Raw genomic sequence first — 25362 nt, forward strand, 5'->3', positions numbered from 1 at the left:
AGGGCAACATTTGTAGTAACTGTTAAATGGGAGACTATTTTGTCCTGTAAGCCTTCATCTTAAGGGAGAATAACAGCACAATCAGAAGAGCGTAGTCAATGTCACTTAAATGTGTATGTAAAAAAAATTTTTGAAATGGAAAAAAAAAAAATTATGTAGCAAATTAAGGAGTAATCCCTTTATATGAGGACGTGTTCTCTCATTTATCTGCCACTTTCGGACTTTGGGTTTCTGATCCCTGAGTTACGTGTTTCGCTGAGAAAGCTAGTGAAGCACAACTATAGTGAAGCACAGCTGTACTGGAGTCTTAGAGACATTTCCTGCATGGGTCCCACAAAGAAAACACAGTGACCTCAAAACATCCCTACACTGAATAAATCAACAAGTCTTTTTTCTTATAAAACTTCTCGATGTAGCCTGAAAGCATAATGCTACAGCACTGTTGAGTGAAACAGGACCATACAAGTCTAAAATAATGTAATTCAGATAGTCTTGAGTAATCAGATTTCCCAATCAAGAGGAGCTTAATTTTTTTTTCCTGTTTTTGATCAGTCTTATATTTGGAGAGGGAAATTTTGAGGTCGAATCTATTTTCAGCACAGCCTGAGTTAATGAGCTCAGAACCAGCTAAGAACCCAGCAGACACTGGCAGTGACTCAGGGATGTCTCTAAGCAAGTTACTTAGCATCTTAGTGCCTCAGGCACCTGTAAGTTAGGGAAGGAAAGAGCTGACTGAGCCGCTATTGATTCTGCTGTGGAAAACCTTGAATGAAGAAGATCATGAATCATTTACCAGTATAAAAAAAAAAAGAATCTGATACAGCTAAAAATTTGTTATATATATTTTTCTTTCTTTTTGAAGATCTTGATACCCAGCTGACCCAGAATGGCTGCATTTTTTATTTTAGACATCGAGTTAAAGAATAGATCATCTTTATTAGCAGGCATATTGAAGGCAGTATGGTAATTAGACTTACTATCTGCTCATTTTTAAAGTAGGACAGGTCATACTCATTTCTAAAATCTTTTGGTTTAACTAAATTTAAACCATCTTTTAAAGTGCAATACCAGACTTCTTCAAAAGGGTCTTTCATGCTAAAATTTTATAGGAAGTCACAAACCAATAATTAGGTAGCAAAGATTATATGCTAAGGGAAATGATTATATATGGAGTGGATTCTAAAAATAGTATATTTTTTAAATCATATTCATCTGCCTTTCAAAACAGCTTTGGTTATTGATCAGAGTGTCTTAAGCTGACTAGGCTTTTGCTATCATTGTGTTGTAGAATGAATTTGGATTTATTTTTTGTCCCACGATTCATGACAATATTGGGTTCCCACTAGTGTGCAAACTTTGAATTAAGATTCTGCCTCTAGATAAGAAACTATTTCTAGTCATCTCTCTCACGCCAGATTGTAGGATCTCCACAGGTACGACTTCTATGTAAAAATAGGATTCTTTATTCTTAATAAGTTTGTTCTTAGTGTATCTTCAGTGATCACTGGCCCTGGCCTTCCTGTTTTGTTAAGCAGTACCAAACCATGCCAAGACAGCTACTCAGGCTTATCAGAGACCACTATTCCTGAGACCAAGCTGAATTTTTTATTTCTATTTTCCACTTTCATCGGAAAATAGTCACCTGTAGTATTCTCTTTTTCAGGGTGATCATGGTTTTAAGCAATCCAGAGATACTGAGGAGAGGCTCAAAGTTATCCCAAAATTTTGTTTTCCCGATTCAAAGGACTGGATGCCAACCTCAGAACTCAAGAGGTAAATGGGCTATTTTATGTGATTTCTGTTTGTTGAAACTTCAAATGTAGACTCAGAAAATTAGAGAAATGGGTAGAGCCAGCAGTGACTCCCAAGTGAACCCTGTGGCAGGTCAAGGATGCAGTGGGAGGAAAGGAAGAAACAGATTTAGAACATTTCCTACGTGGGGCTCAGAAAAGAAAAACAGTAAATAATTTCAGTGTCAGAGGGAAAGCAAATTTTCGAGTCTCTTTAGTTTGCCAATTCTGCAGGAAAAATAGTTCCACTTTATCTACAATCAGAAATGCTCCTAAGTGGACAGAAAAGGAACAAAGGATTTGGACTTTGGGACTTGACCTGGGAACAGTGGTAAAACAGAACAATGTCTGCGTCTTATTTCTCCTTCAAGTTTATAGAAGAAGCCACAGCCCTCATTGTGTGGTTTCCTGTAGAACTTGTACAAAGGGAGGCTCCAGTTTGGAAGGTGTAAGGGAAGGAGAGTAGATTTTTCTGGGTATATTGAGAAGGGAAAGTCCTAAAGCATTTCTCCCCAGTATCTAGAGGAAATCACCACTTTAAATTATTAAGTCCTTATCATCTCTTGAGTCCTGTTTGTAAACAGATAATTGCTTTGTTCAAAATTGTAATTATTGATGATCCTATTTAAGGCTAAAAAACTTGATGATGTGAATCATATCCCATGCTGATGACCTGCTGGATAATAGCCTCAGCTGTTGCCTAAGTAGCTCTGCCCTTCTACATCATGTTGCTTTCAGACTAAGCTGCTGTCTCATAACCAGTTTAGCCGGATTGCCATGTTTATCTCTTACCCATCAATCCTGATGCTCTTATATTGGCAGTTCCACTGTTAACCTCATAAGCAGCTTCTTTCACGTTGCCCTGGCTACTCTGTGATTGGCTTTTTTCCCCTAACAGGCTATATATGTTCATTCTAGAATACTTGGACAATGCAGAAGAGTAAAAAGTAGATATTAGAAATAATAGGCAATCTCATTATCCAGAGATAATCACTGTAACTATTTTGGCATATTCTCTTCCAATCTTTATTTTTGGCAATATGTAGACATATTTATGTGTTGTTCAAATTTGGGTTTCTTTGATTATTGAGTTTGTTTCTTGGGCATCTTGTAGATCTTTGTGTAAATTATCTATGTGCCTTTTGCCCATGTTTCTAATGAGGAGTAGATATTTTTCCTATTGATTTGTATATACTAAAGGTATAATCCTTTGCCTATCACTGTTCATGTGGCCTCTCAGAACAAAATATAAAAATTTGGAAAGGGAAAATGGCTTATCAAAATCCTTTATAGCTTACCCATATGTTTGACTAAACTGAACATTCAACAAAGGGAAAATAGTCCTGATTAACAGTTAGAGTGAATAAATAAGAAAGTAAATGGAGGCAATGAAATCAAAGGCTCATCTGATACCTATTCTGTCCCGCTGGTCCAAGGTGAGATATTCTTAAGGCCTGGACATTCTCCCTGAGAATAAATGTGATTTGCAATAAATGTAATATTAATACTCTCTCTTAGATCATAAAATAACTGTTGCTGGACCCTAATATTCAATAGTTTTTTTCCCATGAAGAATGTCATGAGTGATTGTTTGGGTCTCAAAATAGCTATTAACTTTTTTTTCAGTGAAACTTTCTCCTTTGTCTTGACTGGTGAAGATGGGAGCCGGTGGTTTGGTTACTGTAAGAAGCTCTTGGTAAGTACCAGACTTATACTACCAGCAGGGTTGTCAAGGAGCAGTAGGGTCAGACTAGGAACTTCAGAAACACTATCTCTAGATGGGTTTGAGGGCTACTTACTGACCTGTGTATTAAAGAAGCTATCTTAGCTGTAAACGGTGAGAACAAGGTGGGACTTAGCCATGGAGCACTTCAAAATAGAGGGGTATGATTTTATTTATTTACTTTTGTAATAGAGAAAGAAACTGCTGATATAGTGGCTAGATATCAATCTAGGTAGATCTGACGAATGAAGTACAGTGAGCCAATCCAGGGATTTCTGAGGGTTTCTTCTTCCATAGATGCCACTAGTCCACTAAACCTGGAATAGATCGTACTATAATTTCTAGCATGCCTCCCATCTTTCTCTCTGTGTGTTCAGTGAGAACAACCTTGGTTCCTGTTCTGTACTTAAGAGAGTATTAATAGTCTAACCAAAAGCTAAGAAGTTTCCTGAACATAACCAAACACTTTGAGGGACAGAGTAGCTGGGGCTGGGGTCTGGGGACCATGGTTTTGGGGGACATCTAGGTCAATTGGTGTAACAAAGTTTAAGAAAATGTTCTGCATCCCACTTTGGTGAGCGGCGTCTGGGGTCTTAAAAGCTTGCAAGCGGCCATTTAAGATGCATCAATTGGTCCCAACCTACCTGGAGCAAAGGAGAATGAAGAACACCAAAGACACAAGGAAAATATTACCCCAAGAGACAGAAGGGCCATATAAACCAGAGACTCCATCAGTCTGAGACCAGAAGAACTAGATGGTGCCTGGGTACCACCAATAACCGCCCTGACAGGGAGCACAACAGAGAGTCCCTGACAGAGCAGGAGAAAAATGTGGAGCAAAACTCAAATTCATGTAAAAAGACCAGATTTCATAATCTAAATGAGACTAGAGGAACCCCCGAAGCCATGGCCCCTGGGTGCTCTGTTAACTCAGAACTAAAGCCATTCCCGAAGCCCACTCTTCAGACAAAGATTAGACTGGACTATAAAACATGAAATAATACTTGTGAAGAGTGTGCTTCTTAGTTCAGGCAGATACATGAGACCAAAAGGGTGGCTCCTGTCCAGAGGCAGGATGAGAAGGCAGGAAGGGACAGAAGCTGGTTGGATGGACACAGGAAACTTGGGGTGGAAAGGGGGAGTATGCTGTCACATTATTGGGATTGCAGCTAGTGTCACATAACAGTATGTGTATAAATTAACTTGAGCTCTAAACTTTAATAATAAAAATAAAAATAATACACAGAAAGATGGGAGGCATGCTAGAAATTATAGTACAATCTATTCTAGGTTTAGTGGAACAATGGCACCTACGGAGAAGAAACCCTCAGAAATCCCTGGATTGGCTCACTGTACTTCATTCTGCAAATCTACCCAGACTGATGTCTAGCCACTATATCAGCAGTTTCTTTCTCTATTACAAAAATAAATAAATAAAATCATACTCCTCTATTTTGAAGTGCTCTATGGCTAAGTCCCACCTTGCTCTCACTGTTTACAGCTAACATAGCTTCTTTAATACAATAAAAATAAATAAAAAAGAAAAATAATAAAACACAAAAGAAAAAAAAGAATATTAATAGTCCAAATTAGAAAAGACTTGCGTGACTTTTGTTATTTTTTTCTTTTAGCCAGAAGGCAAAGGAAAGCGACTCCCCGAGGTATACTGCGTGGTTAGTCGCCTAGGCTGCTTCAACCTTTTTTCAAAAGTGAGTGAAAAATGAACTCTATGAAAAGAAATGAGCTCTGAAGAAGTTATTGTTTCTAATGACTTCACTAAAAACCAAAACCAAACGTGTTGCTGTCAAGTTGATTCTGACCAATGGCTGTCCCAGATGTGCAAAGTAGAGCTGCTCCATAGAGTTTTCTTGGCTGAAATCTTTACAGAAGCAGTTCACCAGGGCTTTCTTCCACGGAGCTACTGGCTGGGTCCAAACTACCAGCCTTTAGGTTAGCAGCTAATTGCAAACTGCTTGCACCAAACAACATTAAATGGCATAGACCTTAGAAAAGGTTCTCCATTAATAGATTAGGAACGACAAGCATGGAGGAGTAAATTTAGATGTAGATCTGTAGATCTCTAATCCAGCTGCTGATGCCATATAATCATCTATTAAGTTTGCTAAAACTCTCTCGGCTAGAAGGGTATAGCCTTAAGCTCTACCTTATCTCCTAATCTTTCCCAGACCCTAAGTTGCAGGATATCATTGTCAATGCCATCTGCTTTGCCCCTGCCTATGTCTCAAGTCCTTAAAGAACTGAAAAGGGGCTCCCCCCCTAAAAAAGTGGATAACCTATTTTAGAAACTTCTTGGAATCCCAAGATACCCCCACTACACCCCCAAGAGGTGCGATGCCTTTAATGAATGTTTATTGGTCACAGAAGCTTATCTGTCTTAAATTCAGTTGGTATTTCCGATATTTGCGAGTTTGTGCACCAACACATTAGCAGTTCCTTTGATAGAATTCTTTGATTTTTTTTATCTGAGTCCATAATAAAATATTTTGTGCATGTAGATTCTGGATGAAGTAGAGAAGAGAAGAGAAATGTCTCCAGCCCTGGTTCACCCATTCATGCGAAGTGTCATGGAAGCTCCTTTCCCAGCTCCTGGATGCACCATCACAGTTAAGAGCTACCTCCCTGGGGCTGGAGATGGGGTAAGTTAGTGGATTTTGAAAAGGTTTGATAACCTCTAGAAAGCAGGCTTGGTAGATTCCATAAAATCATCCTAATAGGCAGAGCTTCCAGAAGCCTCCCAACATCTTTCCTTTTCCGTAAACTATGAAGAATTTGGCTTAATCCCAGAAACCACTGCAGAGATGCCCAATTGCTCTGTGAGATAGTTGATCCTAGACCCAGGAACCAACAGTTTCTAGCTTACACAGATTGAATACCCTCATAATGATGATTTCAGTGTGATAAATGAAGGTTATACATACCATTGACAGATGGGATAAAAGATTTTATCAGAAATTTACAGCAGAAAAATATTTTGTTTGGGGATTCAGGTAGACAGCTTCATAATCTCTTTGTAGCAGACTCTATTTCTTTTATTTATCTTGTAAAAGAATGACAGGATCCATTATTGTTGTCATTAGATTCTTTTTCAACATCAGCTCCCCTGACTGAAATTCTTGCATTTCAGTCGATTGAACTCTGCCGACCACTGGATTCCCGGTTGGAACATGTTGATTTTGAATGTCTCTTTAAGTGCCTAAGTGTGTGTCATCTCATCCGGGTCTGTGCCTCTCTCCTTTTGGAGCGGAGAGTAATCTTCGTTGCCAACAGCCTAAGGTGAGAAATAAGTACAGTATTTCACTTCACACTGGTGTTTTACTTGTTCTTTGGGCATATTAAAAAAATGTAGGATCAGTCTGTCAATTACCTATGAAGTAGAATAATGACATGGATAATTCCAAATAGTTAATAATCCAAAAGTCATTTGCATTAGGCTTTTAGGCTATAGCAATGACTTTTTTGAGGCACACTAAATTTACTTATTAAAAAATTGTAGGCATATTTAAAAAATGTAGGATCAGTCTGTCAATTACGTATGAAGTAGAATAATGACATGGATAATTCCAAATAGTAAATAGTCCAAAAGTCATTTGCATTAGGCTATTAGGCTATAGCAATGACTTTTTTGAGGCACAATAAATTTACTTTTCAAAATGTATTTCACCTAAACTGTTGTTAAAAACTGATATTGCCTTTCTAAATACACTGATTTTTAACATGATAAATTGTGGCAAAGCTGGGTCGAGATTAAACATTTTTAGTAAGCTAAAATTTTAAATAGAATGTTAAAAATTAATGAATAATCACAGAGTTGTTATGATCATTAACAGGTATTGATTTATAATTTTTTAAAATATAATATCTGAAAGGCCTTCTGTGTTCCACCGTATGTTATGCCATTTGCTTTCTATTCTGGCTAGCACCTTGTCAAAATGTGGTCATGCTGTGGTAGCCACGCTGTATCCATTCACATGGCAGCATACCTACATCCCAGTCCTGCCAGCATCTATGATCGACATTGTGTGCTCACCTACTCCGTTCCTAATTGGAATCCTGTCTTGCTCCTTACCACAGCTTCAGGACCTACCCATTGAAGAGGTGAGATGAGAGACATGGTACTTCAAAGCATTGGGATGGTTGGCAGTGCATTCACGTCTGATAACTGAAAAAATTATTTCTCAAAAGGTTGCAATAAAAATCAATCAACATGGGACATGTTCAACCTTTTGTTATGAAAGAGTTAAAATAACAATGAGTTACTACTTTTAGCTATTCACATATTAAAAATAATACAAATATTTAGTCCTGGCAAGGGTATAATGAAAGAGGAAAGCAAGTTGGCAGTTCACTTCATATAAGCAGTATGTTACAGATGACAGGGCCCAGGCTTTGGAGGCAGACTAATTTGGGTTCAATTCTGAGTTCTGTAATTAGTAGCTGTGTGACCCTGAGCAACTTGCTTAAATTTTCTGAGCCTAAATTTCTTTATCTGTAAAACTGGAATAATAATAACTACCTTGCAAGTTTCCATAATGATTAGCAATAAAGCACCTAGTATCATAGCTGGCACACAGTGGACTGTCAGTAATGTCCTTTGACCTATTATGTTACTTCTGGGGGTCTGTCCCAGGAAAATAATCCAAAAGAATGATACAACTATATGCCTGAGGATATTGACTAAAAATTATTTATAAGAGTAAAAAATTGGGGAAAAAAAGTAACAGTGGAGAGAGAAGATGAAGTGTGGCATGTTAAGTTGATGGTACGGTGTGAGACAATTATAATTTTTCAGTCTATGTAGTGATATGAAAAATACTTGTAAGTAGAAAAAAGCATATAAATTATTCTGAACTTTGATTTACAACTATATAAAATTCTGCCTTTGGAAAAGATTGGTGCACTGACAAATGAAAACACATGATCTTTATGAGTGCTGAAGTTGTCAGTAATTTATATTAATATTATTAATATATTATGACCTTTTTATTAAATGAGAAAAACACTATAATACACTTGAGTCCAAAGTTATATCTTACTTAAAGTAGTGAACCATGGGCTCATTCTTGCCTTATTTCTGAAGGGTAGTTTTTATGTTTGTTTAAGTCAAACACAAAAACTACTTTGGGTTAACTTATGAAAATTGTTTCAAATATAACACACATATAGGTTAAGTGCCCAAAATAAAATCTATTACTCAGTGAATTATGTCAAAGTGAGCATTTGTGTAACCAAAGTTGGAACGGAATGGACACATTACAGCACTCCAGAAGCCCCCATCATGCCTCCTTCTAATCAATATTCCCTTCCCTACTCCCACCCCCAGTTATGCCTGGTTTTAAACTGTATATAAATTAACTCATACTGTACATATTTTTTTGGCCAAGCTTCTTTTGCTTAATATTATGTAAGTAAGATTCATCCATGTTTCTGTATGTAACACTAGTTTGTTCATTCTTGTTGCTATATAGTATTCCATTATGTGAATGTACCACAGATTATTTATCCATTCTATAGTTGATGGACTGAATTGTTTCCAGTTTAGGGTTATTACAAACAATGCTGTTATGAATACTGTTGCATATGATTCTTGGTATGTATATGTATGCAGTTCTACGAGTATACTTGGAAGTATAATTGCTGGGTCATGGTATAAGCATTTCTTCAGCTTCAGTAAGTAAAGTCAAAGTGTTTTCCAAAGCAGTTATGCCAATATCAACTCCCTCCAGCAGCAGTATGTGACAGTTCCTGTTGCTCCACTTCCTCACCAACATTTGTTATCATCAGTGTGTATAATTTAGCCTATCTGGTGAGTGTGTAGTGGTATTCTCATTGTGGTTTGATTTACATTCCTTGATTACTGTGGAAGTTGAGCATCTTTCTATATGTTTATCGGCAATTTGAATATCATCTTGTGAAATTTATTGCCCATCTTTCTACTGGATTGTTACCTTCTTATTGATTTGTAAGAGGATACCAGTCCTTTGTCTGTGGCTTGCATTTTCACTCTTCAAAATAGTGTTTTTCAGTCACAGAAGTTCTTAATTTTAATGTGGTCGAAATTGTCAGTCTCTCCCTTTATAGTTCATGTATTTTGTGAGCTACTTAAGTTTTTCTTTACATCAACTTCATGAAGATAGCCTCCTATATTATCTCCTGGAATCTTTATTATTTTGTGTTTCACTTTTAGTTCTGAATCCACCTAGAATTTGCTTTTTGTCTATGGTGTGAGGTAGGAATCAAGCTTTTTTTTTTTTTTTTAATATATTGCTATCCCAACAGCATTTATTGAAAAGACTATTCTTCCTGACTACTCTGCTGGGTTAACATTTTTTAAAACTTTTTTATTATGGAAAATTTCAAACATATATAAAAGTAGACAAGAGTAAAATGAACCCTTATGTCCCCACCACCCTACTTTAGTACTTTTCAGTTTATGACCTGTCTTTATCTTAATTTGTTCCTCTCTCCTATACTATTTAGAAGCATATCCCTGACATCATTTTATCTGTAAATATTACAATATGAATCTCTAAAACATAAGAGCATTTTTAACATAACCACAATACTGTTATCACACCTAAAACATTTAATAATGATTTCTTAATATAAGCAAAATCCAGTGTTCACATTACCAGTTGTCTCATAAATTTTTAATACTTTGTTGTTGAATCAGGACCTAAATAAAGTCCACACATTGCATTTGGTCGATGTGTTTTTTTTTTAAGTTGCTTTTAATTTATAGATGTGCACACCATTTTTTTTAACTTACAATTTATTTGTTAATGTGTTAACTTTTAAATGGCTACAAATTTTTTAATTAATTTTAAAACAATCCCATTGCTTAAAAGAATAAAAATTTCCTCCTAATCTAGCAGTGCCTAAGATATTTCTCTGTGAATGTCTCTGGTTTAACTTGCCTGGTTCCTTTATCCCATAGGTGCTGATAGTTGATCTCTGTGCAGACAAGTTCTTACAGGAGGTGAGTGACAAATGAGGTGATTACGTCACGTTTGGGGATAAAGGTCTCTCTGTAGATAATTAGACAGAAAATATGGGAAAGTACTTAGAAAAGATGACTCAGGCAAGACTTTTAGCTTCCATATATACTTAATTGAATTGACACTGTGGCCAGTCATACAAGATTGACCTGAAAATTTTGGCTTGCGTTTGTAGCTGCCTGTCCCAAGGAAGGAAAGAGGAAACAGAATAAATGTCATTCTCAAAAGAGGTGACCCACCCTTCAAGTCCAGATGGGTTGACATATAAGCCTCTAATTATATTAAGTTTAACAGGCGTTTATTAAACACCTATTAATTCTAGATATTCTGCTAGGCAGTCAGAACCTAAAGATGAGTTAGAGACAGTATGAGCTCTCAGGCCTCATAGTCTAATGTGGGGTGGGGGGCGGACATAAGCAATAAACTTAGAAACATTTAGAAATGGTAATAATAGAAATTTGCGCAAGGTAGCAAACCCGTTGCTGTCAAGTTGATTCTGGCATATAGTGAGGACAAAAAAGAAGAAAGTGGTCATTTATCCTGGATATTGAAGTGGAAGGGAGAGTTAGAAAAGCCTTCTTAGAGCAACTTGTCATATATAACCTGTACACAGGTTTGTAAGCCCTGAAACACAGGTGGAAACAATGTTCCCTAGGACTTTGTCTCTTTTTAAAAGTCAATTAGCTCATCACATTTCAGATACCCTTTATTTGGGATGATCTTTGTAATATAGCATGAGAGTTGTTGGCGAGAGATATTTGGAGGAAAAATGCTGGTTATTAGTATTATTTAAGACTCAGAAAAGTTTATAAAGTATATTATTTACTTTTTTCATATTTATGGCTGAGATATATAACCATAAACATCATGCTCAACATAGGGAAGGATACTTCAGACTGATTCTTTAGCCAAAAAATGTACAAAGCCACTGTGAAATTTTGGGACCTAACTAGTTCATGGTTGAGACATTCTTCCTCAAAACTCATGTGAAATTTCAATTTCTTCTCCTAAGGTATCTGATGAGGATGAAATTCTACCACCTAAACTCCAGGCTGCCTTGATGCAGATTTTGGAAGAGCGAAATGAAATCTTGTCTCAGGAGCAGAATTTTTCACATGGTATGAGACAAGTGAGCTAAGGACTTAGGGTCAAAGCTGTAAATATTTATAGGATGCTCAGCACCCTGTTAAGCACTTTTGGATATACAAAAGATGTGTTAGATTGCCTGTACCTTGGGAATTGTATAATTGGCTTCCTTGCTGACCTTCAGAGATGCCAGGCCCTCTTTCATTTCAGAACCTTTGAACTTGCTTTGTTCCTTTTATGGAATACTGTTTCCCCAGATATCCATATAGCTTCTGTCCTTTGCTCCTTCAGGTCCATGCTCAAATGTTGCTTTCTCGGTGGGGCCTTTCCTGACCATCCTATTTAAATTGTGCCCATTCACCCAGCACTCCCTATCCTCCTTCCATGCCTTATTTTTCTTCATGGCTCATCCTACCATCTGATGAGCTAGATTGTAAGCTTTGTGAGGGCAGTGACTTTGTCTGTTTAGTTTTTCATCCCCAATACTTTAAACAGTATAAAAATAAGTATTCACTAAATAGGTACTCAGTAAGTATTTGTTGAATAAATGGGTGAATAATAATATTCACTGGGTGCTTACTAGGTACCAGGCATTGGGCTAAGCACTTTACATACGTATAATTTCATCCTTGTAATATCCTTATGAAACAGGTATCATTATTTATTTAACCCCTACTTTACAGTTGAGAAAACTAAGGCTATTTACTGATGGGAACATAAGGGAAGGAGCAGGTTTAGAAAGGCAATTAAAAGTTTAGTTTTGTATTTTACGTTTGAAATACTTACTGGATGCCCAATACCTAGCAGATACCCAACTAGAAATGTCAAGTAGGTGTTTATATACGTGAGTGAATTTGCAGTTCAGAGGAAAGATTTGGGTTACAGAGATACATTGAGAAGTTGCTATTTAGAAGTATAGGACTAGATGAGGTTACCTAATAAAGTGAATACAGATAAAAAAGAACAAATTTAAAGACTGAGCCCTGGCTTGATTGAGAATGGTATCGTTTCTAACATTTGGCTGTTGGGAAGAGAAGGCTCCAACAAAGGAGCAGCTAGTGAAGTAGGGAAAAAACCAAAAGTGTGTGATATTACAGAAGCTGAGGTGAAGAAAGTATTTCATAAAGGAAAGAGTAAACAATTGTGTCTAATGCTATGAAGACTAAGAATTGGCCATTGGATTTGAGAATAAGAAGCTTTGGAGACCTTGATAACAGCAAGTTCAGTGGAGTGGTAGGAAGAAAAGCATGACTGGAGAGGGTTCAAGAGAGAAGTGGAATGCCATTCAGCTGATTCTGAAACATAAATGCAAGTACACAGGGCCAGGAATAGCCAAGACACTCCTGAAAAAGAAGAACAAGACTGAAGGGCCTGCCCTGCCAGACATCAAGATTAATTATAAAGTCATAGTAATTAACATAGTTTGGTTTGGGTGCAGGAATGAACAAATAGAGAAAAGAGTAGAGAACTCACATGCATATGGAAACTTGATTTGCATCAGTGCTGGCATTACACATCAGTGGGAAAGGATGAACTATTCAATAAATGATGCTAGGGCAATTGGCTTTCTATATTAAAAGAAATTTAGATAGATCCAGACATCACCCTATACACAAAAGCAGTTCCAGTGAATAAAAGACTTAAATGGTTAATAGCAAAACTTTAAACATTTTTAGAAAAGAATATAAAGAATATTTTATATCCTTGAGACGATGATGGATTTCTTAAATATGGCACAAAGAGCACAAACCATAAAGGAAAAGATCAATTAATCTGACTGTGTTAAAATTTAAAACTTCTGTTTATCAAGGGACACTATGAAAAACAAGCCACAAACTGGGTGAAGACTTCTGCAATAAAATATGATGGACAAAGGAATAGTATCTAGAATTTATAAAGACCTGCTTAAAAATTAGTAAGAAAAAGGTGAAAAAACCAATAGAAAAATGGGGGAAAGATATGAGTAGTCATTTCATAGAAGAGGAAATGTGAAAGGCCCATAAACATGTAAGAGAATGCAGTTCATCAGAATCAGGAAAATGTAAATCAAAACCACAATGAGACATCTGCCATATTGGCAAAAATTTAAAAGTCTAGCAACAAGTATTACTTAGAGTGTGTAAATTAGTTAAACCATTTTGGAAAACAGTTTTTCATTAGCTAGGGAAATTAAAGATGTGCATACCCTACATCCGAACAATTCAACTTTTAAATATATACCCTTGAGAAACTCTTATACGTGTTCAATACAAGTACAATATTTTGATAGTGGCAATGTATGTGATAGCAGAAACTAAAAACAACCTAACTGTCCATTGACAGGAAACTATAGCATTAAAAATGAGTTTTAAAAATACAATACTGAACAAAACATTAAGTTGCAGAAGAATACAGTGTTTTCTATAATGTTCAAAGACGTACCAAACATAACAATGTGTTGTTGTGGATTACATACTTGTGCAGTGAAACTATAATGTAAGGCAAGGGAATGATAAACATAGAATTCCAAATAATGGTCACCCTCTTTTGGAGAGTGAGGAATGACACCACTGCGATGGAGTCATGACAAAAAGACAAGGAAGCCAATCAAAAAATGAGCAAGGACTTGAACAGACATTTCATCACACAGGATATTCAAATGCGGTCAACAAGCTCATGAAAGATGCTCACTGTCAGTAGCCATTACCCACTGCCGTCGAGTTGATTCCAACTCATAGCGACCCTACCCTTTAGAACAGAGTAGAACTGCCCTACACTGTTCCCAAAGCTGTAATCTTTATGGAAGCAGACTGCCACATCTTTCTCCCGAAGAGTGGCTAGTGGGTTTGAATCACCAACCTCTCAGCAGCCGAGCACTTAACCACTACACCACCAGGGCTCCTCTCACTAGCCATTACCCCCTTGCAGTCGAGTCCATTCCGACTCATAGCAACCATATAGGGCAGAGTAGAACTGCCCCACAGAGTTTCCAAGGCTGTAAATCTTTACGGAAGCAGACTGCCCCATCTTCCTCCTGTGGAGCAGCTGGGGGGTTCGAACTGCTGACCTCTTGGTTAGCAGCTGAGCACTGAACTCCTGCTCCACCAGGGCTCCTTCACTAGCCATTAGAGAGATGCAAATAAAAACTACAATGAGATATCATTTCACTCCCACTAGGATGGCTAAGATAAAAAAAAGAAAAAGCAAACAGAAAAGAACAAATGTTAGCGAGGATGTGGAGAAATTAGAACCTTCATCCGTTGCTGGTGGGAATGTCAAATGGTACAGCCTCTGTGGAAAGGTTCGCATTCCTCAAAAAGTTAACATAGAACTACCATATGACCCAGGAGTTTCACTCCTAGGTATGGACCCAAGAGACTGGAAAGCAGTGAGGCAAACAGACACATGTACACTACTTTTCATTGCAGCACTATTCACCATAGCCACGGGACTGGCAGTCTGCTTCTGAAGGGTCACAGCCTTGAAAACCCCATGGAGCCATTCTGTGAAATCCCCATTCTGCACACACGGGGTTGCCATATGAGCTGGAATCAACTCGACAGCAACTAACAACAACAACAACAAATTGTATACCTGAAAAATGTTGAACTGACAAATGTTATGTGACATGTATTTTTACAACAGTAAAAAAAAATCAAAGAGAGGGAGTCACCCAGGGAGCTTCAGAGAGATTGGTAATATTCTGCTTTTAAGCTATGTGGTGAGTACTTGGATATTGATTTCATTGTTCACCTTATGAAATATTCATATATACCAGAGAATGAATATACATATACATACACAACATATATACATACATACATATATAAAGTATGTACATTAAAAAAGAAAGAATGGAAGATAAATTATAGAAAAAATAATTTTAAAAAGAAAGAGAATTAGATGAAAGAAAGTAGTACATCGGGTGTAAACAACTCTTTTAAGAAATTTTGCTGCAAGGTGGAAGAAAAATGGGGCAGTAACTGGAAGGGGTGAGAGAGCAGGGCAAAAGTATTGAAGGTAAATGCAGTGATGGGCCATGGCTTCTACACTTAAGAAGAAAAGAAACAAGAGGGAGGTTTGTTGAACAAAATATAATAAAAACCTACATTAGAGTCAAAACATAATGTGGAAGATAAGCCAAAAGAGGCGAAGTGAGCTACTTGCTATTATGTAACTGTTTCATGGTGGAACTGTGACTAAACCTAGGTCCCAGTCCAGGATGGAGTTCATGGAAAAGAGCAAGAGATATTGTGAAGGGGAGAAAAGAAAAAGATAGATTATAGGGCTATAGAATACAAAGGAGGAGTCTGAGTCAAATCTGAGGCTTGAGCCCTGGGCCTGGGAGGCAGTATATTTTAGTATATCATGGTGGTTAAGAATCACGTGACTTGGGAGTCTCTTACTAGATGAGATGACCCTGGAGAATTTATTTTATCATTTTGAGCCTTAGTTACCTCACCTGTAAAAGGGAAATAATATCTACCTACCTCACAGGACTATTATGTTTGTAAAAGTACTTAATACAGTGCCTGGTATATCTTTTTTTTAAAAAAAGACAAGCACATAATGATACCTTTCTTTTCTATTTATTGTAGTAAAATATATATAACATTTTATCCATTTTTAAATGCGTATTTAGTGGCATTAAGTTATATCGTCAATGTTGTGCGACCATCACCACTATTTATTTCCAAAACTTTTTCATCACCACAAACATAAACTTTGTATACATTAAGCAATAACTCCCCATTCTCCCCTTTACCCAGGCCCTAATAACCACTAATCTACTTTCTGTCTCTATTCATTTGTCTTTTCTAGATATTCATGTCAGTGAGATCATACAATATTTGTCCTTTTGTGTTTGGCTTATTTCACTTAGTATAATCTTTCTGAAGTTCGTTCATGTTGTAGCATGTTTCAGAACTTCATTTCTCTCTTTTTTTTAAATTTTTGTTTATTGTTGTAGTTTAAATGAAGTTTACATTTTAAATTAGTCTCCCATACAAAAATTTATACATACATTTTTATGTGACTCTAATTGCTCTCCCCATACTGCGACAACACACTCCTCCTTTCCATCCCTGATTCCCCATGTCCATTCAACCAGCTCCTAACCCTCTCTGCCTTCCCATCTCACCTCTGGACAGAAGCTGCCCATTTAGTCTCTTGTATCTGCTTGAGCTAAGAGGCACACTCTTCATGAGTATCACTTTATGTCCCACAGTCCAGTCCAATCCCTGTCGGAAGAGTTGGCCTTGAAAATTGTTTTAGCTCTGGGCTGATAGAGAATCTGGGGGCCATACTTTCTGGGGTTCCTCCAGTCTCAGACCATTAAGTCTGGTCTTCTTACTAGAATTTGAGTTCTGCACCCCACCTTTCTCCTGCTCCATTAGGGAGTCTCTGTTGTGTTCCCTGTCAGGGCGGTCATTGGTGGTAGCCGGGCACCATCTAGTTCTTCTGGTCTCAGGCTGATGAAGTCTCTGGTTTATGTGGCCCTTTCTGTCTCTTGGGCTAATACTTTCCTTGTGTCTTTGGTGTTCTTCATTCTCCTTCACTCTGATCAGAACTTTATTTCTCTTTATGGCTGAATAATACTCCATTGTATATATAATACCACATTTTGTATCATCCATTCATTTGTTGATGGACAATGGCTGCAGTGAACATTGATGTACAAGTATCTCTTTGAGTCCCTGCTTTCAAGTATATACCTAGGAGTGGAATTGTTGGGTCATGTGGTAATTTTACATTTAACTTTTTGAGGAACCATCAAACTTTTCCATGTAAAATGGTAGCTGAACCATTTTACATTCTCACCAGAAATGCATGAGGTTTCCAACTTTTCCACACCCTTGCCAACACTTGTAGTTTGCTTTTCTAAAAATAGCCATGCTAGTGGAAGTGCAGTGGTATCTCACTGTGGTTTTGATTGCATTTCCCTAATGACTAATGATATCGAGCACCTTTTCATGTGCTTATTGGCCATTTGCATATCTTTCTTAGAGAAATGTCTACTCAATTCCTTGGCCCATTTTTAAAATTAGGTTACTTGTCTTTTTTTTTTAAAATAATTTATTTTATTTATTTTTTTGTTGTTGAGAATATACACAGCAATACATACACCAATTCAACAGTTTCTACATATACCATTAGTGACATTGATTACATTCTTCAAGTTGTGCAACCATTCTCACCCACCTTTTCTGAGATGTTCGTCCCCCATTAACATATATTCACTGCCCACTAAGGTTCCTATCTAATCTTTTGAATTGCTATTGTCAATTGATCCCATATAGATAGATCTTAAAAGCAGATAATGCTCAAGGTAGACATTCTTTACTAGTTAAACTAAACTATTGTTTGGTTTTAAGAAGACTTGAGGGGATGTTTTTGGTTTAAGGATTTTTTTATTATCTCAGGGCAATAGTTTTAGTTCATTTACCCTCCATGGCTCCAGAAAATCTGGATTCCATGAGAATTTTAAATTCTGTTCCGCATTTCCCCCCCTTTTGTCAGAGTTCTTCTATAAACTCTTTGATCAAAATGTTCACTAATAGTAGCTGAACACTGTCTGGTTCTTCTGGTCTCATGGCAAAGGAGACAGTTGTTCATTGAGACAAGTAGCCACACATTCCATTTTCTCCTCCTGTTCCTGACTCTCCTTCCTCTGTTGCTCTGGGAGAATAGAGACCAATTGTTGTGCCTTGAATGGCCACCTGCAAGCCTTTAAGACTCCAGGCACTACACAATGAACTTAGAGGTAGAACAGAAGCACTAAACACATTATTAGGCCAGTTGACTGGGATGTTCCATGAAACCATGACCCTAAACCTTCAAACCAAGGAACCAAATCCCATGAGGTGTTTGGTTGTACATAAGCAGCTTCAGCAGCTACTCTTTTTTTTTTTTTTCTTTTTGTCATTGTTGTAAATATATCTATCACACAACTTTTGCTAATTCAACTTTTTACAGGTGTACAACTTATTGATAGCAACATTAATCAGTTCTGTAACCCTACCTGCCTGGCATATCTTAAGCACTCAGTAAATTATTTATTATGGAATAATCATGGTTCTATATGAAATGGGAAGGTTGAGAGGGAAACTGATTTGGTGGTGAAATGTAATGAATGTTGTTTTAGACATGTTGTTATCTGATTGACTTATATTCTACCAAATTCCAAAAAGGACCTGATAATGATGATTTGTAAACAAATGGAATTTAAGGTGCTACTGGGACAGCCAAATGATGATTGTTCTTAGGCAGCCGGAAAATGAAGAGAGGAATTTTGGTGACATATCAGGTTGGGAATTATCAACATATAAAGCCAGATTTTACTTCTGTGTCAGTTAGCTCTGTAAGGAAGGGTGTGTTGAAGAGAAGATGTGGTCTGAGGACCATCTCAGGAAGAGGAAGAAGAAGGAACAGAAAAACAAATGTTTGGTCATAAAACCAGGAAATCAGGAGAGCAGAAAGTTGTGAGAGGAGTGAGGAGGTGGTCAGCACCAATGCAGCAATAGAGTTTAAAGGAGAATAAAAATAGAAAAGCAGATTGAATTTGGCTAGTTCTCACTGGCGGCCTTTGAAAGAGCAGTTTCAGTGAAATCACAGATGTACAAGCCAGGCTGCATAATTTAATGAGAGTATGTGTGGGAAGAAAATGAAGGCAAGTGTATAAACCATTTGCTTTTCTTCAGATGATGAGGACAGCAAGAGAGAGCTAAGAATCTGGAGTCCTAGGTTTATTCTTGGTATGACTTCTTAGTTATGATTTCCATAACCAGAGCCAATGTTCACAGATACACAAAACTTAGGGTTTTTTTTTTTTTTCCATCTTGCTACAGATGTGACACTCAACTCTCTGGTGTCAGAAGCATTTGTCAAGTTTTTTGTGGAGCTGGTGGGACATTATTCTTTGAGCATGACTGTTACTGAGCGTGGAGAGCGTGTATTTCAAAGGGAGCCATTCCGTAAGTCCCATACCTCCCGAAGTGTACGCCACTTCCTTGATCTCTTCATGGAGACCCAGATGTTTGCAGGATTCATCCAGGATCGAGAGCTTCGGAAAAGTGGGGTGAAAGGTCAGTTTCCATCAGAAAGTTCTCCCTCTCTAGTTAGTAAAATTTTTGAAAATAATAGAAACAAAAAAGTAACAGCTACAAGGGCTCAAAATATGAGTTGTTTATTATGATAATTATTTATTTTGTAATATTTTGCCCATGGAAATACTACATTGTAATGAACACCAAGTTTTATTTAAGTAACTTTTAGTTTTAAGTGTTAGGCAATTTAACTAACATGAGTTTTCCTCATAGGTTTGTTTGAGGTCCGGGCCCTTCAGTATTTGGAAACAATTCCTGAATCTGAGCCCAGTGGGGTGAACAGAATTTTGCGGAGTCTCGGTGAGTTGCTGTACTTTCCAGGAGGATAAATGTGGCTAAAAAACATGAAAAATATGCCTCAATCACAAAGGCTTTATAGCCAGATCAGCAATATATCTGAATATTGATAACCTCAAGTGAGCTGACTAGAAACCATGACTGTAGTCCCAAAGTGTTTTGGAGAAAAAGACATCTCTTTCTAAGAGGTTGGGATTCCCTATCAGAGTGGTCCATGGGGCTGTTTCCCTCAGATGAAGCTCCCTGAACTAGCCCCTCATGACTTAAGAGTTTGCATATCATGATTACTAATCTTTCCTAGGTTAAATCTCTTGGAGAATTTTTTAAAAACTGTGGATCTTCCTCCCAGAAAAAATACATTTACGGCATACAAATAAATTTTGCATGTAATTTTAGGAAGTTCGTGGAGTCCCTGAAGCCCATCCATGGACTCCAGATTAAAAACACTTGCTTTAGTCCACAGAAGAATCCTGATCAAAAAGGGGAAAATACAGAAAAGAATTTCAAATTTTCATGGAATCTAGACTTCCTGGAGCTATGAAGGTTGGATGAACCCCTGAAACTACTGCCCTGAGATAATCTTTAAACCTTAAACCAAAAATATCCCCTCAAGTCTTCTTAAAACCAAACAGTAGTTTAGCTTAACTGGTAAAAAATGTCTTGCTTGAGCATTATGCTCTTTTAAGAACTATCTATACAGGATCAAATTGACAACAGCAATTTGAAAGATTAGATAGGAACCTTAGAGGGGCAGTGAATTTATATGTTAATGAGGGAGGAACAACTCAGAAAAGGAGGGTGAAGCAAAAAGTAACAACCTTTGTTGGTTACAAGGGATGGGAGGGGTGGGGAGGAAATACTAAATAGGCAATCGATAATTGTTATCTTTGGTGAAGGGTGAGACAGTCCACAATACTGGGGAAACCAACACAACTTGTACAAGGAAAGGTCATGGAAGCTCCACAAACACATCCAAACTCCCTGAGGGACTGAACTGCTGGGCAGAGGGCTGCGGGGACCATGGTCTCGGGGAACATCTAGCTCAATTGGCATAACACAGTTTATAAAAAAAATGTTCTACATTCTACCTTGGTGAGTAGCGACTGCGGTCTTAAAAGCCTGTGAGCAGCCATCTAAGATACACCACTGGTCTCATCCCTTCGGGAGCAAGGGAGAATGAAGAGAACAGGATACAAGGAAAAGATTAGTCCGAAGGACTAATGGACCACAGCTACCAAGGCCTCCACCAGACTGAGTCCAGTACAGCCAGTTGGTGCCCGGCTACCACCACTGACTGCTCTGACCAGGATCACAACAGAGGGTTCTGGACAGAGTTGGAGAAGGATGTAGAACAAAATTCTAACACACACACAAAAAAGACCAGATTTACTGGCCTGAAAGAGACTGGAGAAACCCCGAGAGTATGGCCCCCAGACACCCTTTTAGCTCAGTGATGAAGTCATTTTCGAGGTTCACCATTCAGCCAGGGATTGGACAGCCCCATAAAACAAAATGGAATTAATGAGGCACAGCAGTCCAGGGACAAGGACTAGAAGGCAGGAGGGGACAGGAAAGCTGGTGATAGGGAACCCAAGGTTGAGTAAGGACAGTGTTGACATGCAGTGTAGTTGTTAACCGTTGTCATAGGGCAACGTGTACTAACTGTTTAATGAGAAACTATTTTGTTCTGTAAACTTTCATCTAAAGTGAGAATAGCAGCCCAACTGGAAGAACGTAATCGATGTCACTGAACTGTGCATGTAGAAATTTTTGAAATGGTGTATCTTTGGCTATGTATATTTTCACCAAACAAAAAAAAAGGTCGAGAAAGGAGAGGGTTGACATGTCGTGGGGTTGTTAACCAATGTCATAAAACAGTATGTGTACTGACTGTTTAATGAGAAACTATTTGTTGTGTAAACCTTCACCTGAAGTACAATAAAAAAAAGAAAAAAAAAGTCCATAAAAAAAAACGGGTGAAGAATGTTATCAATGTCACTAAATGGTACATACAGAAACTGTTGAATTGGTGTATATTTTGAAAAACAACAACAAAATAAATAATATTAAAAAAAAAACACCTGGTTTGGATAAAATCTGAGGCAAAAGAGAATTTCCTGCAAATGTCTTGTACATCATAAAGAAACACAGTTGTTTATGTAATTTTTCAGTTACAGTTAACTGCTAATTATCCAGGGGATCTAGGAACTGTGGTGTGGCTAGTCCAAAACAACGAACTTACATTCTATGGTATTTATATTGGTCTTTGAAATATATGTTCCTAATTAGGCTTTGTCCTTGGCTGGCTGAGAGACCGTAGACAAATTTATGCCCTGGGCTGTTATTTCCTCTGTAAACGATAGTAATTGGATTGGATCTGTGGTTCTCAGCTCTAATGTCTGAGTTCTCTTCTACCTCTACAGTTAGACCCTTGGGGGTTTTGCTGGTTAATTTTAAAATATGTCATTTCAGAATACACATCACCCGATAGCTTACTTCTGGGCTATTCTAAATGACTAAGTTGTTAACCCATTGCCTCAAATAATCTACAATAAATACAAGTGAATTAATGAGAGTTTACTCTTTTCTTCTTTTAGGAAGTAAAATGAAATTTCTCCAGAAGAAATGAAATCTTTGATTGACTGTCTCCATCTCAACTAGAAGAGAATGTGCCAAAGAAAATATTTTTCTGAGAGTCAGGATGCCCTGAAGTTTGTTTCTCCAAACTCCTTGGAAGTTTAAAAGGTTGCAGAGTGAGGCTGGCTGTCAGAGGAGGATTCTCCTGCTGTAGTAATCACTGGAGGATTGTTGGGAGTAATCTGGAACCAGTACTGTCTTCACTCTGCCTCCAATTTTTTTTTAAAGTTGCCTTTTCTACTTGATATTTGGGCTCATTGTATGTGTTTGTGCTTAGTCTAGAGGGAAGGTACTTGCCTTTTGTAGGGGACAGACTTGTTGGTTTTGCATTTAAAAAACAGCTCAAATGTGAGCATAATGAGGGAAATGCCGAGATTAGGGTACTAGAGAGGCATGACAGAAGTGGAGAACACTAGCCCTACACACATAATTCTCATCACTGAAATATCATGGCAGCTTTAACCCCGTGGGCTCTTTGAGCTGGGCTAAGTAATATAATCCTATAGCTCCTGGTTTTCTTGTTTTTTGTGTTTTGTCTCATGTTCTACCTAGGAGAATCCCACTTATGTGGAAACTCTACTTGTTGGGACTGGTATTGAGTACTTCATAAAAGCAGACATCTTTTAGCTCCTCCTCTACAATATGTGGCACTTGGGTAGCTTGTCCCTCATGTGTCAACATTAAACTTTGTGGAATTACAGTTGCTAGGAAAATGTCCTTCAAGGACATGGGAACTACCTTTTTTTAAATTATCCATCATGTGCAGTATACTATGCTACATGTATGTATGTCATCTTATTCAATGCTTACATCAACTTTATGAGATAGATATTTGCATCTTAATTTTACTAATGAAGAAACTGGAATTCAAAGAGGTTAAATAACTTGCCCAAAGTTATATAAAGGAGCCAGTATTGAAGCCCAGGACTATTATCTTATGTATACAGAGAAAGTTGGTTAGTACTGCAGATGGAAATTTGAGCTCTGTGGGATTTAGCTATTTAAAAAGGAGTCCTATTAAGCTGAAGCATACCAGAGCCACCTCCCAGCTCTGAGGATGAGGGAGTCAAACTATAGTGCCTGAGATGGGACTCTTTTTTGGTTCCCCTGGAATTGTTGGACTTTTTGCTGTAATCAAATTGGACTCAGAATTATGAACTTTCCTGGACACACTCCACTTAACCACGCAGACCCTCAGTATCTAAACTAGTTTATTAGTCATTGGAAAGAGGAATTTGTTAACAAGAGTCAATTTTCATTGGTAAATGTTTTGGCAAATGTCAGTCTGTTTTCTTCTTCAACCCCTGCTAATGGTTTTAACTGGCATAAAAAGTATTTATTCAAACTTAACAAAACCTTAAAAGTTGTATTGTGCTACAATTTACTGACTTGTACAGTATTGTTATAACAATGCATTCAAGTGTGCATGCATGAATCTGAAGCAGACACCATGTAAAGAACGGTGCCGTGTAATATAATTCCTATAGATGTGGGTCCAGGGAATAGAACTGAGCCCATGTCTTATGAAAAATGTTTATCAAGCAGCTTACCGCAGTGGGGCTCCTACCAGACATCTCCCCATTTGGTCTCTTCTAACACTCCAACCCTGAGGGGACAAACAAGTAGTAATTGGGAATTCAGTGTGTATAAAATGGGGGTAAGAAGGATTACTTTGGTGTATTACTTACCATCCCTCTATATGAGATCTTTGCTTCAGGATGGGGGCCTTTATCCCTGCAATTTGAAGCTGCTTCCCTAGGTCTGTGTCATGGTTTGAATTATGTCCCCCAAAAAACTGTGTATCAATTTGGCTAGGCCATGATTCCTGGTACTGTGTGATTTTCCTGTATATTGTAAACCTGCCCCTGTGATGTTAATGAGGGAGGATGGGTGGCAGTTGTATTAGTAAGGCAGGGCCTGATCTACAAGACTGGATTGTGTCCTGAGGCAATCTCTTGAGATATAAAAGAAGTGAGCAGTGAGACAGGGGGACCTCATACCATCAAGAAAGCAGTGCCGGAAGCAGAGCGCGTCCTTTGGACAGGGGTCCCTGTGCCGAGAAGCTCCTAGTCCAGGGGAACACTGATGAGAAGGCCGACAGAGAGAGAGACTTCCCCTGGAGCTGACATGCTGAATTTGGACTTTCAGCCTACTTTGACTGTGAGGAATAAACTCTTTGTTAAAGCCATCCACTTGTGGTATTTCTGTTATAGCAGCAGTAGATGACTAAGACAGTCTGTTATATTTTGTTTTTGTAAAGTGTTATGAATTCTGGACATGTTTGTAAAAGATTTGCCCAAGATTTGTATAAAATGTTGTTTACAGATCTTTTAAAGAATAAACACATAAAAATCCCACAGATGTCTGACAATTTTAAATAAAATTAAGATTTAGAAATCTTATTTTTTTAAAAAAATTGCCATCAAGCCGATTCCGACTCATGGTGACCGCATGTGTTACAGAGTAGAACTGCTCCATTGGGTTTTCTTGGCTATAATCTTAACGAAAGCAGATCGATCACCAGGCCTTTCTTCCATGATGCGCTGGGTGGTTTGAATCAACCTTTAGGTTAGTAGTTGAGCCACCTAGGGACCTAGAAATCTTGTCTTCCACTTAAATCTGCAAGTAGACATTTATCTAAATAATGGTAAGTTAGAAAGCTAATCAAGGAACCTTGGTGGTGCGGTTGTTAAGAGCTCGACTGCTAACCAAAAGGTCGGTGACTAGAG

General features: G+C 37.8%; 1 protein-coding gene across 1 annotated transcript in view; it reads left to right on the plus strand.

The window, feature by feature from the left end:
- The window catches only part of DENND2C (DENN domain containing 2C), a 44610-nt gene extending 20325 nt beyond the window's left edge, over positions 1-24285 (plus strand). The window contains exons 9-19 of the mRNA XM_004380377.2: positions 1664-1773; positions 3417-3486; positions 5145-5222; positions 6030-6170; positions 6659-6807; positions 7452-7629; positions 10469-10510; positions 11542-11647; positions 19442-19678; positions 19913-19999; positions 22594-24285. Of these exons, the coding sequence (XP_004380434.1) occupies positions 1664-1773; positions 3417-3486; positions 5145-5222; positions 6030-6170; positions 6659-6807; positions 7452-7629; positions 10469-10510; positions 11542-11647; positions 19442-19678; positions 19913-19999; positions 22594-22625 (1230 nt within the window). The 3' untranslated portion in view covers positions 22626-24285. The remainder of the gene's footprint in view (positions 1-1663; positions 1774-3416; positions 3487-5144; positions 5223-6029; positions 6171-6658; positions 6808-7451; positions 7630-10468; positions 10511-11541; positions 11648-19441; positions 19679-19912; positions 20000-22593) is intronic.
- The last annotated feature ends 1077 nt before the right edge of the window (positions 24286-25362 follow it).

Source organism: Trichechus manatus, unplaced genomic scaffold, assembly GCF_000243295.1.
Source record: "Trichechus manatus latirostris isolate Lorelei unplaced genomic scaffold, TriManLat1.0 scaffold00073, whole genome shotgun sequence".
Lineage (NCBI taxonomy): Eukaryota > Metazoa > Chordata > Mammalia > Sirenia > Trichechidae > Trichechus > Trichechus manatus.